Raw genomic sequence first — 14862 nt, forward strand, 5'->3', positions numbered from 1 at the left:
CACTTTGTGTCGTAGCTCACCTGCCTTTTCGATAAGCTGTATAGAAACAGTGTGTGTTTGTACAGAGAACAGGTGTGTGTGGCGCAGCCTGGCTACTAGGCCACTAGCTGCCTTTTTACTGTAGCACATGCAAAAAAAGCTAAAAAGCATCCTTCTGTTGCTTTTCACTTCATGTGGAGGTTTCTTTGTTCTGGAGTGTGTAGTTAGTAATTTAATTTCCACCATCTTCTCTTATTTCTTTTCGTTTTCCTGCTCCCCCTCTCTTTCTCTCACCATCATATACACACACACACTCACATTATCCTGCTCACACCCTCTCTCACTTCACTGCAGTGCTCTCCTTCCCTTCTGGGCTGTCTGTCTGCGCAGTCACACTCCCGAACCCCCGCCGCCTCCTCCGTCTGTGTGTGTTTCTGTGAGACACGGGCACAGATCCTATCTGCCCTTCTGTCTTCCGCTCTCACTCCATCGCATTCTTGCTCTCTCTCTGATTTTCGCTCTTTTTTCAATGACCGCAGTTCTATTTTGTCTAGCTCCGCCATAGCCGGATATTCATTCATCCCAACGTGCTGCATCTTCAGATCAAGTTATCACTCAGGCCTGCTAAACTTTATCAGGATGATCTTCTGTTATTATTCCTGGTTTATTTAGCTTGGGGAGGGCTTTAAATAAGTTATGCCATAGTATATAGGTTTATAGCGTCTTAGGATGTAATGTATGCTTGCATATGTACAAACAAATTAGTAGCAAATTGTATGAATAACAGTTTCTGATACTGATTTTATTGTCTTGATTTTACTGTTTGTCAGTCCAGGTATCCATCACATTTCTGGAGCACTACACATACATTCTTTGACTCAGTTTAGCAGCTAACATAAACAAAAAAAACCTCTGCGTTCTTTTGACTCGCTCTTTGTCGCTTCAATTGAACCGCACTAGAGATTTAGACTGAGACCACCTTGCTCAGGGGCCTTCCTGTTATGGTCCAGACCTGAGTATGAGTGCTGTGTTGGTACCTGCTGAAGCAAACTGCACTTAGGGAAAAAGTGTGACGAGGTTTACAATCAACATACCTAACCCTCTAAAACCATGCTTGTTTACTTTCCACAAATTATCTTATTTGACCAGAATATTGTACATATGGCTGTCATTTTCTCAAAAAGTATCAAATCTAGCCAAGTTTCTTAACTCTGTAGTTGCTAACAGTAGTAGTAGTAATACATTCGAAGTAGCTGAATGTGCTTGTCCAAATACAGCATCAACCCTACAAAACACTCCTATTAGGTTAAATCAAGTGTAGCACACACAGTCATTAGTCTGTCACTCCAATTCAGCCAAAGACCACTGTTTCTATATCAGTGTGAAATCAAGTAACTTACTGATTAGGCCTGTTACTGTTATTACATAATCATCTAATTACACTTACTTACCATGATCATGTTTTAAACATTAGATTACCCAGTCACACAGTATTATGTTTTCATAGAAATGCATGTAATGAATGAAACAGAACATGTCAGTGACCACAAACATTATCAATGTCATAAAATCGCTGCAGCATCAGATCTTCATCATGTTTCATGGCCAGAGATTTGTGATCTGTGAAGTATTTGTTAAACTATAGTTTGTTGTGTAATGTGGTAATCACTTGACTAGGACTTGAGCACAACGAGAAAAACAATACAAAAACAATAAGCCAGATATGTAGTTCATGTCATGTCAGAGCTAGGAGACCCAAACCAGGCTGTTCCAGCCTGATAATGCCCCTGTGCACAAAGCGAGCTCCATGAAAATATAGTTTACATGGGTTGGAGTGGAAGATCTTGAGTGGCCTTCTACAGAGCTCTGACTTCAACCCCACTGAACCTTTGGGATGAATTGGAACACTGACTGCACCCCAGGCTTCTTTAAATTACATCAGTACCTGACTTTTTGGATGAATGACCACAATCACAGTTAAAAATCTAGTGGAATGTCTTCACAGAAGAGTGGAGATTATTATACCAGCAAATAAAGAAACACATGTTGAATGGGATGTTCAAAAATCACACAAATTCTATCTATCTATCTATCTATCTATCTATCTATCTATCTATCTGTCTGTCTGTCTGTCTGTCTGTCTGTCTGTCTGTCTGTCTGTCTGTCTGTCTGTCTGTCTGTCTGTCGGTTTATCTATCTATTGATCGATGATAGGCAGTCTGAAGTACATTTCGTTTGCTTGTCTTTTTAACTTTGAGAAATACTTGTTAGTAAATTGTAGTAGATCTAGTAAATAGGTTTTGTTTAGGGAAATGCTTTACATAAGCTTTCCCATAACAGACCTGATTTAACACTTGAGTTAACACAAACAAACCGCCAACTTTAGCATTAAAGCCATGTAACTAAGATGAATTGACCCAACAGCTTCATTAAAAGATGAAGTGTGTTTACCTTTAAGCAAAAGTCAATGAATGAAATTGTTACCTCCCTATGTTAACATTATTTAAATTAGTATTATTATTTGTATACATTTTATAGTTCATTCATGTTAAATAACTTAATACTTAAAAGTGTTGCCATGGTAATTATTTGCATGTTGAATGAGTGGCTTTAAATCAACAAAAAAAGATTATTAATCTCATAATTATAGTTATAGCAGCTGGTTATATGGTCTCACAGACGTTATATACAGTTTGTAGAGTCTATTTACAGACGTTCGAATCCCCAGGAGCAGTAATTGTAGAAGTCACAGACAGATTTACTCTTCGGCCTTCAGTCCTTCTCAGTATCGCCCACCTTCATCTGTATTACATCACCGATTCTTCTTCTCCACAGACTGCATATCAGCTGTTAAACCACCCATGACACAAACATGCGTACACAAATGCGAACTCATATTGTAACTCATTGTAATGCTCACTCTGTATTACTTTAACTGTGATTGTCTAATTTCTGATTTCTGTGTATGTAAGTGGGTAAAGCTCAGGTAAGGCAGTGTGGTGATAGTTTATCTAGCTAATATACCAGTACAGATACATATAAAGCATGGGGGAAGGCAGATGTGCTTCGTTTTCTTTTACAGTCGAGCCCAAAAGCACATGCAATGACAGCTTCTTCCAGCAGAGGCAGGAGAGGAAAAGAAAGATTGTCCATGCGTGTCTCTATTCTTCATTGGCTGCTGCCCACTCAGCCTGTTTGCAAAGCAATCACTGATTGGCTGTCAGATCACTGAGCATTGAGCAGCTGCCGTTGCGAGGGCCAGGCTTTCCCTTCCTCGCCTCATTCGCTACCTGTGTTTTTTAAATGTGCACAAATTCTGAACTCTGTTTTCTGTTCAATAAATCTGCACAAACACTGTCATATCTGATAACAACTTGTTGTTCTTACATGCCGTCTGCTGACCATAAAGTGATGGCACTCGCTCGCAATTTATTTCTCTCCCCCTCCTTTTCCCCTCCCTCCCTTTATCCCTCCCTCTCTCCTTCTCTTTATCTCTTAATCAAGACACAGCCTGCCCTTTCCTGTGCATTGCTGCCTGCCTCCAGCCTGCACGCCTTCTCTGCCTCTCTTTTCTTTTCTCGCTGCCTCTCGCTTGCTCTCTCTGCCATGCACTTTCATTCTCTCTCCCTTTCTGTATCAGACTTGCACATTTGCCGTGTAAATACTTGAGCTTCTATGCATCGTCTTGTACAATTTCATTTATGCACTTTTCTTTATCTGCACATCATATCTCACAAAGGTTGATAGAGTGCTTGTTTTTACATTCTAAAACAATTTTTTGGCATAGCATTACTCTTAATAATGTTTTTGTGTTTTTTTTTTTTAAAGACAGGTCGCACTTCCGAGGAACTAAAGGAGATTGTGAAGGGCTACGATGAGAAGAAGAGACACAGGAGAAACAGGAGGGACAAGAATGCGACTCAAGTAGAAGGCAGTGGACACGCATCACCACAAAGTGCCTGAATGTGCTGGATGCTGCAGCAGCCTCGTGCCGGCGCATGCTTTTTCCCACGCCGCTGTTCCCCACAGCCCTGACTGCTTGCCTGTGTAAGTGTATCTGTGATTGCGCTTGGCCTTGACTCAGACTATATTTCACCCTGACAGGCAAACAGTCAAGCAGCCCATTTGCTGTTCCTCGATCCCAAGCCTCTTCCCACCTTGCTTGCAATATCATCCTGAAGGACAGCAGATTAGTTTCTTCTTTTGTACCCCAACACGTCTCACTTTATTCACTGAGCCTTTTCATCTCTTGTTGTCTGGAAATGTGAGCATCTTTAGAAAGCACTAATGGACGGCAGCCTTTAGGAATCTGAGGGTGAGAAAAGTCATTTTTCTTAGAGAAGACGGTGGTTTTATGAGACGGGACAGCCACTGCAGCTCTGAAGAACGTGTCTGTCTGCACTTTTAGTGCCTCGGTCTGAGAGAAGTGTTCAAGAAGCCATTGCAGCATGCCTGAGTGACCTGCTCTGCCTCAGCATCTTTCTCCTGGACACGCCTGCTCTTTGCTCTGCTATCCAGGTATATGGAACACACAGAGTCCTAGATTTTTTTGTCACCAGTTTTTGCCATTCTGTTTGAACATTAGAGCATGTTCCATCCCTTTTACCAGAGTGTTTTTTGTGCTGTGGCACAGTGATTTTTTTTTCTTCTTCCTGCTACGTGCGCTTCTGACATTCTTACCCCGAGACGACCTTTAACTCCACCCTAATCACCCACTCATCATGGCCGTCAACCTCGCTGTGGGCCGGGACACCAAGTGGCTGACACTTGAGGTGTGCCGTGAGTTCCAGAGAGGCTCGTGCTCTCGTACTGACGCCGAGTGCAAGTTTGCTCACCCTTCTCGCACCTGCCATGTGGAGAACGGCCGCGTCATTGCCTGCTTCGACTCTCTCAAGGTAACCCTGACTTAATGATGCACACGTTCTCACATACACGTTGCTCTGGTACACAATGTCGAGTCATTTATCTTTTTAGATTTATAACATCAACATATGACTTAACACACACATATTTATAGGTATATTCTTATGTCAACACCTCCAGGCTCTTTTTGCTGAGTTGCGATCACTCTTCTGCTGATGAACTGAAAATCAGCACGTGTCTCTGTCAGCTGTAAAGGGATAGAGCAGGCCTGAGACAACTACCTCTGCAAAAACATGATTAAGCACTTTAGTCGAAGGATGAACAATGCAGAGTAATAGCCAATATGCAATGCAAACCAGGAAGGGTATTATAATCAGAATTTTATATAATCTACAATGGTGTACACATAACAGTATAAGAAATGCTGGGAGAAAAGTACTGGAATTTTCCAATAGTCACTGAAATACACATATTTCAAGAGGCTGTATGGTGAATATGACAAGTCAGCGTTTTTACTATTCTCTTTTTTTTCCTGCATATTACGTGAGTAAATATTTTGCTATATTAGAAATATATTAAAAGCATATTTTATTTTATAAGAAAGAAATTGAAACGTTTAAGGGTTGTTAATGTTAAACTGGCAAGAATCGGGGTACAGTGCGATTTGTGCATTGTCCCTTTTCCTGCAGTCTATAGACGGTGACATTTTCCGATTGGGGACTCTTGAAATTAACGTTTCAATCGTCGAAGGGTTTTATGGCAAAATGGCACATAATCTTATACTTCATGCATTATTTATTTCTCCGCCTAGGATATGTCAAAAACTACTAGTTGCTGATGCAGCATAGTCAGCACGCTGGAAAGTTGCAGCGCTGGATTTTATATATAGAAAGCCTCCTCAGGAGTTGGGCTCAGAGCTAACAGCGACTGCAGCTTAGCATGCACTAATCCTCCTTCCAAAGCAGCACGTCGGCCGTTAATTCAGTGATAGTCTGGGCAGTGCCGCGCCGTCTGGATTACAAATGGGATTATTTTTCAAAAGTAGAAAAGCAGGCAGGCTCAGGGTGAGAGTGCTGTGGGAGAGAGGATAGACAGAATGTAGCCCAAACCCTCTTGTCTCAATCAGCTTTGAAAAATATGCACCACTGTCTGCAATTGCAGTTCAGGTTTTAATTATACAGCACTCTTCATATTAATAGTGCTCATTTATTTCTCTGTGGACAGGAGCCCCAACCCCCCCTGAATACCATCCCCTTTGCATGTTCTCCTCCTCCTCGTCCTCCTCCTCTAATTTATTGACGTCCTTTAATGGCTACGACAATGTCCTTTCTCCTAACTAGTGTCTCATGCTGGAGATGCTTCTTTATCCATTAGTTCTGACTGGCCTGCCTGCCAGCACATCGGCCTAGGCACATATAAATTATGCATTCTGTGTAATTCTCCACTATGCTGCTTTTATTAATGTCTGTGTTCCTGCTAACAAATTTCCCTTTTCCTTGCGTTAATCCAAACGACTGGAAAACATTTTAAAGGGGCATGTGTATTATCCGTGCAGATGCCAAAGACTTCAGTAAGAAGACTGCAAGAAGAAGTGAATCACTTCAAGCCTGCAGGTTCCAGGCATATATGTTTTGTGGTTATCTCAGACAACATCTTGTCTGTTATAGTCTTCCGCTCTCTTTGTAACCAATGAGCTTGAAGGAGACCGGATGAGGCAAAACATCCTCCCAGTTGCTGGGCATGTTACCATGGATACACAGAGGAGATCCCTGACCCACTGTATCCATCATGACATGACTTACAGCTTTTCATTCCTTTCTCTATCTATATCAGCATCAGGAGGAAAACACGGTACTCAGTACATCACTCCTTTACATACGCTATAGAATGTATCCATTAATTTATTTTTGCTCTTATTTTTCATTATGCTGGTGGATGACAGGTTTTTGCTAGTGTAGTCATGCAGCTTGACTATTAATAATGCAGGTTAGCACTGTTGCTGATCTTTGCTTTCAGCTGCCTTCCCCTCTGTGTTTTGGGGAGTTCTGCTCTTGTGGGATTGTCTGCTTATTGCTGAATACTCCCAGAACATACTCTCTTTACTTCTGGTACAAACATTGTTGTCACTATAAGCACTAGAGAACTGGGCTTGTTTATGAGAGGAATTAAGAACAGATCAGAATCAATTGATGTTTAAAAACAGTATAAAAGTATGAACAAAAAGTATAACCAAACAAAATAAGTTTTTAAGGTAATAATGCATGCACAACAGTGTCCCGAATGTACTTCCATGAAAACTTTCATAGTGTATTATGACTATATATTATATCATATATTATATCCTATATATTATATCCTATTTGTGTATTCCATATTTATATTCTATAGTTATATCAAACATTTTCATTCTATAGTTATGTCTAATATTGATATTATCCAGTTATGTCTTATATTTATATTTTATATTTATATCCCATAGTTATATTTTATATTTATATCCTTCATGTAGATCCCATATTTATGTATTATGGGTTCTATATAACACAATTACTTAAAAATTATTTCTTTTGTTAATTTAAATGATCATGTTACAGGAGCCCACAAGGTGACTAGACTTTGGTAAGCTTTCTTTCCAATTTCACATATAAAGACTTAGTGAAAATGTCTGCACTTTCCCTATTTGTGCCAAACAATTTCCTGATATATAGTGTTTATTTAGCACAAGCAACTACAGCAATAATCATTATTTATAAGACGAGTATGTTTGCCTTCGATGTCTCTTATTGGTGTAATAACTGCATTCAAGTTGGTTTCATTTCTGACACTCAAACTTGTAGTGCTAACATGATTCACACAGAATCTTGTGACATTTTTGTCTACACACATTTATTTTGAATTCATATCATTTCCTGAGGCTTTTGTTTTGTTTTATTTTTCTTTAGGTGAGATGCAATGGCATCCTGCCACTGCACTGCCGGTGACTTAGAACCTTGATTAGCCGCTTGCGAAACAAGCTCAATGTGTTTACAAGATGGGTAAATGCTAAATAATAAAATGCAGTGCCAAGTTACAATGGTTTGAGGTTAATTTATTCTCCATTTCCCAGTCAGAGCTACCTGCCTGAGAACTTTGACTAATGTTAGAGGTCAGATGACTTGCTATTAGCTTTTTTGCTAGTAGTTCAATAACTGACTTTTTCTGCTCTGCCCAGGAGCTCATCAAATATTGATATGATTCATTATTGTTATTTTGATTAATGGCATCTGCCTCATAAGCCCCTGCTTCACTTGTTAAATCACTTCACCTATGTGGTATGTTCATCTGTATATAGAGAACTCATAGTACAAAAAAGGTCTTATAACCCATTTTATTGGCTTTAGAAGCCAATAAAATATCACACTATATGGACAAAAGTATGAGGTAGCATTACATTGAACATTATATTACATGAACTAAGAGATCTAAACCTGTTCCAGCATGACATTGCTCTTGTGCACAAAGTAAGCTCTATGAAGATATGGTTTTGGAAAATAAAGATGTGGTTATAGAGCTCTGACTGAACATCTTTGGAATGAATAAGAACACTGACTGCACCCCAGATCTCCTCACCCTACTTTAGTTCCTGACTTTACTGACTAGCTTGTCATTGAATGTGCAATAATCTCTACAAGCACACTCCAAAATCTAGTGGAACATCTTCCTAGGAGACTAGAGGTTACTGTAACAGCAAATGGGGACTCTAAATGTGGAATCGGATTATAAAAAGCTCATATTAAGCTTATGTTCAGGTGTCTACAAGTGTCATTCCGTATAGTGTATGTATTGAAACAAGGCCATTGGTGTTCCATATCAGTAGGGTATTTTTATTCTATTTTTTAAGGAATCTGCAATGTATTATATGTATTTAATACAGTGAAACTCTATGAGACTAAAGGTCTGTTATGATGTCTAAATAGTAATCGGAGCAGAGTCTATGAGGAGTATCAAATCAAGTGCCAGAGCATTAGCATCTAAGCCTTGCTTCTAAATCATGTTGGAATTTTTGAAAAGTTTGATCTGAATGTAACATACTATTGATTGTATTGAGAGCTGTTTAACCTCCTTAGAGCTAGTGCTGTATATATCATTAGGTATATAATAATTGTTCAATGAAAGTAAACCTTTGCGAATATAAACACAGATATGTATGACCTTAAAAATAAATCAAGCATTGCTAATATAAACCTAATTCAGGTTCCTTATTCTACTACCAGAAATGTTTTTATTAGGGTCACTCTGGGTTTGGGCTCCATGAATGCAGATATGAGGCATCTTGCAAAATGCTATTTTCTTTCCAGTGGAGTCTCCCACCCCTTCCCAGCTATCCAACTACTAAATGGGGAGGGTAAATGATGGCATGTGCTGGTTTCGAGATACATGAAGCCAGCAAATAAGATTTTTTGAACTCTTGCTCATGCTACATTTTCAACAACATAACTCACTTACAGGAAAGCACTACCTGTCCTTAGACCTAGATTCCAGTGACGTATTCCCCAGGCCACCCCCAGGTGTTAGATCGTTGTCTGATCTCTTTCGGCATACCTGCTGCTTGCATTGATGGCAGGGAGATTGGTGTTGTTTTGAGCATTTTCAGGGCTACTGTGGCTGCTTGTTTTGCATGTTCATCTCCATAGCAGCTCGGCTCGGTGGTAAATTATTGAGACGCTTGACGTTTTCAGCCATATGTTGTTCTTCCCTAAACTGTTACCACTTGAATAAGGAGACCCAGACTGGTTCCAGCATTATAATACCACTGTGCACAAAGCAAGCTCCAAGATCTTTCAAGAGTGGAAGATCTTGAGTAGCCTGCTATAGCGCTCTGACCTCAAACCTATTAAACACCTTTTGGGATAAATTGGAACACCGACTGCAGCCCCGGCCTCCTCACCTTACAAGTATATGACTTTACTAACACCCTCCATCTCCACAAGCACACTCCAGCATTTAGTAGAGTGAAGGTTATTATAAAAGCAAATGGGGAATAAATGTGGATTGAGATGTTCAAAAGTATATATGAATCTTATGGTCAGGTGTCCACAAACTTTTGTCCATATAGTGTATACCAGAAAGCACCTTATATTTTGGGGAATTTCCATCCTAAAGATCTAGCACAGGTCTTGTCAGGACAGTAGACAGAAGACTATCAAAAGACTTTCAGATCATCAGAAGACTTTTACAATAAGCATCCACCAGGCAATATTACTGTTTTTTCAAGAGGGACTTCATCAGTTTCTTTTGTGGAAGAAAATGTATTTTAAATCTGTTTGTGATACACACCTTTGTCATTATGAGACTGAGATGATACCTAAACCTGAATTTATGAGCCAGCATAAAATTATCAGGGTAAACAGGTCATGTCAACAGATGATCTGAGCTTGGCAACATTCTTCATCCAGTGATGAGTAGTTTGTTGGGAAGTACCATTCGGGCTAGGTTCCAGCTTGGACAACTTTGTTAATCCTGCTCCTGACTATCTAGCCAACCATTTAAACTGAGTGCTAACCACTGCATGATACAAAGATATACAATCAGGGGGGTCACAACCCAAAAAGAAATACAGCATAGACACTCAGAATTGTGACAAGCAGTTACACTTTACGAAAGGTAGAACCAACAGAGATTAAATATCAAAAAACGTATATTTAGGAAATGGCAAATTCCCTTGGTGTGTGGCACAATCCACAGTTATTGATATAACAGTGTCTTATGAACAGAAACATATAATATATATAACAGAAATGTAATAGTTTATTAAGACAGGTGTGACTTTTGGGATTGTGGTCTGACAGACACAGCAGCAATCATTTGTTGTGTGAACGATGGGCGTGTGCACATGTGGGTGGGTTGGTGGACTGAAACAAACATATCTTCCTATCTTATCCCATCAGTCATCTCAGTTGCAGGAAGTTTATTAATGTTCAGAGCAAAGACACCTCCACGCTGCCAGCTCTAACATCCAGTTTATACACACTTGCACTGTTATGGCCGGGGTTGAGTGGGGACAAACAGGAAGAGCAACTTTTTATTAACAAGCTTTAAAGACATATTGAAACTTAATAGCATATACTGTAAATCCAAGCTGTGTATCCTTTTGCTTTAGTGCTAAATAAATAATAGTATTGAACCCCCTTTCAACAAGTTTAAACCTCAGTTTTTTAGGTTTTCTTCCAGTGTTCACAAGAGACCCTGAATAGAACACATTGAGGAAGTTGATCGTGTGTGTGTGTGTGTGTGTGTGTGTGTGTGTGTGTGTGTGTGTGTGTGTGTGAAAACAAAGAAGTTTGAGCTTGTTTTGTAGAGACCGAAACAAAGTGCAATTTATTCCACAGGGGTAATGAAGTTACAGTAAATTGACTGAATTTTACCCTGATCTGATGCACCCTGTTTGCAGTGCACACAGATCCCCAATATTAGAAAAGCAGAAGTTCCAAAATTGGAAGTGAATAATTCTGACCATGCAATGGGAACGCTCCATATGGTGAAGGTTGGCTGTGAAAAACTAACATGTGGTTCCATAATGTGTCTATAAATAAATACTTTATAGTCTAGATGTAGACAAATAGCCAGATTAACAGGAACGAAAAAACAGGTAGACAGCGGCGGTTTTTATGCTGCACATAACAAATATTAGTATTTTCTGTATTCATTTATAGATTACATTTGCACTATCTAAGAGACACCAAAAAACAAGCACAGCATCTGAATGTTTAAAATCTGATTTTTCTTTATGAATAATAATTCAAATATAAATACACACACATGCACAGAAACATGCCCACTTAACCTGGCTATATTTCAGCACCACTGTTCTGACAGACCAGAGTGACTTATGATTAAACTGAGAGGTGATACAGTTGTAGCGTAATGCAGAGCATTCAAAACCATCCTGCTCATAGGTCAAACAGTGCCATCTCAGTTTCTTAAATAGTGGGAAATACATTAAATTTCCACCGCCATTATGCAATATAATTTTGGCATGTTGTGTTCCAGTGGATTTACTCTATTTTTTATTTTTTTTGCCATTCCAGCCACCTCTTAAAACATGTTGCTAGGTAGACAAATTGTGATGGGATTGCATCCTATTTCACATCTCCAAACTGTTTGGCAGTAATACTTTCTTGACCGTTTTTCTTTCATTTTTAGATGACTGCCTTTAGCAACCACTTGTCTTTGAGCCTTAAAGAATTTAGTTCCTATTTGCTGTAAACCTCAACTTATTTGGAAAGATGTTCCACTGGATTTTGCCATGTAACTATTTATATTTGTGCTCATTCAGTGACAAGGACATTAGTAAAGTCAGGCAATTCATCTCAAAGGTGTTTTGGAGGTTGAGATTAGACCTTTACAGTAGGCCACTCAAGATCCTCCACTCCAACCCATTTAAAACATATCTTTATGAAGCTGGATTCGTACACAGTGACATTGCCTGTCAGAACAGGTTTGGGTTTCCCACTTCAAGTGAAGGGAAAACTCCATTATGAATATGGCCCTGTATCTGTATTTGTTTGGCACTGGGACTTGAGGGACCGCCAATATGATAATGTATTAATGTCCATGTTTAAAGACCTTGCTTGTGGCACTTTTAAGGACATAATGTGTTCCAAAGGACACCTGCTGAACCTGATTATTGCCCATATTCATGGTTAATTGTAACAAATCTAAATAATTCTCGGAAGGGTAATAACGATGATCGTTAGTCCAGCTTGATTTTATCAATGGCTCCTAAATTTCCAGCACCCCTGAGACTCATTTCAGTCATTTCATTCTTTCTATCCACTTTGTATTATGTTAGCACCCGTCTCATGTAACGAACTACTTTTTAATTTTATTCTCCGTTTCACAGGATCCTTATCTCTTTGTTACCAGCATCAATGCCTTTTAAATCTAAAAGTCAATGCAATTTATCATCTATCCCCGCTCAACTGTCTCTTCTGTCTCACACTGTCTCTCTTTCTCTCTCACTCTTAGGGCCGCTGTACACGCGATAACTGTAAGTACCTGCACCCGCCTCCACACCTGAAGACCCAGCTAGAAATTAATGGCCGGAACAACCTGATCCAGCAGAAGGCGGCAGCTGCCATGTTGGCTCAGCAGGTGCAGTTCATGCTGCCTGGAGCCCAGCTACAGCCCATAGTGAGCCCATTATTTCATTCCTAATGTTCAGTTGTTCAACCTTTAAACCACATTTTGTTTTTGTTTTTTTAACCTGAGGGTTTTATTATGTTTTTAACAGTGATTTAAGGTTAATCAGTGTAATTTACTACAGCTTTTAATTACTAAATCAAGGCGACAGAAAGCTTTCTAAATGAGCTTATGTACTGAACTGTAAAAACTAAAGATCCTTAGAATATATTACTCCTTTACTGAATGTAGTCAAATGCATATCTTTTTTCTGTTCCTGTACATTAGACCACTTTCCCAGTATCACCCTCATTGGCCACCAGTCAGAGTATGGCATTAAATCCATACATGGGTCACATGAGCCCTGGTATCGGCCTTATGCCCGAGCTGCTGCCCAGCACCCCTGTGCTGGTCCCAGGGAGCCCCACGGGCATCACTGTGGGCAACGGCAACTCAACTCAGAAGCATGTTCGCACAGACAAGCTTGAGGTATGGCTCCTGCTCTGGGTTTATTTCTGTTTAAACTGTAGTGTGGTTTTTTTTTTTTTCTTTCCAGATCAGGGAGACATGTAGGGGATATAAAAAAATCTCTATGATAAGCATCCAATGCAATATCACAGATTTCAGGGTATCACTGTTTATTTACTTTATCTTTCCAAAGAGGATAACATTAAATGAAAAAGCACTAAAGCAGCACTGCAAGTATTAAAATGTGTTCAACGAAACTGCCACAAGATTAGACCTGGGCTTACTGCTATCATCTGATAAGTTAAAGGATCTGTACATATATATATATATATATATATATATATATATATATATATATATATATATATATATATATATATACACATACATACATACATACATACATACACAAACACTTCTTAGTTTCTCATCTTTTATGCTTTTTCAGGTGTGCCGTGAGTTCCAGCGGGGCAACTGCACACGGGGTGAGAACGAGTGCCGCTACGCTCACCCAATAGAGGCAGGCATGGTGGACGGCAGCGAGAACTCGGTCATTGTGTGCATGGACTTCGTGAAGGGCCGCTGCTCGCGCGACAAGTGCAAGTACTTCCACCCACCGGCACACCTGCAGGCCAGGATTAAAGCAGCACAGCAGCAGCAGGCCAGCCAGAATGCAGCTGCTACAGCAGCAGCAGCCATGGTGAGATGTAGACAGTAGTACCCAGACTACAACAGACTAACATAAACATTAAATACACCAAATAAAACAAGGGTAACACATTTACATAAAACCAGCATAAAGGGTTTTTAATAGGGTGTCACTGTATACCAGAACAGTGTTTATAGGCGTAGATTTTACAAGTATCTGGATCTTTTCTGAAAAAGCATTCTTACCAAGGACAGAGTCACTTCACCTGGTGAATGATCTAAAATGTGGTCGCCTGGTAAATGATCTTAAATGTGGTCCAAAATCTCCCATGATTTACATCATTTTCAGTTAGTCCTTGTGAGCTGTGGATAGAGACACTATCATTTTGGTAAAGACAGAAATAAAATAAACATGATCAAATTGGTTTGCACGAAATGGACAAATGGATGTATTTATGTATGTTCTTTTATTTGTTGTTCATTTGCAACATAGTACAGAGTTTAAACGTATTCCCTATCACTCTTTACAGTTTCACAAAGCACTTTGCCTCACCATTGATGAAGCTCTTTTGTCTAAAACATTCTGATTCCCTGGATACTGAGTACTTAGCTGCTCTCCTCACAGATATTTGGATACCCATTTAGCCATTTGAGTCGCTGGTATTCAAGTAGTAAAACGAGCATTCGGGTATTTGTTAGTTGAGAAGACACAAAGAAAAGACCGAATGTGTGGCTGTATTTTTT

General features: G+C 39.5%; 1 protein-coding gene across 19 annotated transcripts in view; it reads left to right on the plus strand.

Moving 5' to 3' along the window:
- Positions 1-14862, plus strand: part of mbnl3 (muscleblind-like splicing regulator 3) — a 41948-nt gene that overhangs the window by 11349 nt on the left and 15737 nt on the right. For 12 of the 19 annotated variants that reach the window (XR_006925950.1, XR_006925951.1, XM_046850484.1 and 9 more), the window contains 4 exons: positions 3808-4874; positions 12850-13014; positions 13291-13491; positions 13919-14170. Coding sequence is in view for 17 of the 19 variants with exons in the window: in XM_046850484.1 (XP_046706440.1) it covers positions 4701-4874; positions 12850-13014; positions 13291-13491; positions 13919-14170 (792 nt within the window). In the remaining 2 variants the exon portion in view is untranslated. Of the gene's footprint in view, positions 1-3522; positions 3719-3807; positions 4875-12849; positions 13015-13290; positions 13492-13918; positions 14171-14862 lie in introns of those variants that run through there. The other 7 variants (XM_046850478.1, XM_046850477.1, XM_046850483.1 and 4 more) reach the window with 6 other exon arrangements.

The sequence above is a fragment of the Silurus meridionalis genome, chromosome 5, assembly GCF_014805685.1.
Source record: "Silurus meridionalis isolate SWU-2019-XX chromosome 5, ASM1480568v1, whole genome shotgun sequence".
Lineage (NCBI taxonomy): Eukaryota > Metazoa > Chordata > Actinopteri > Siluriformes > Siluridae > Silurus > Silurus meridionalis.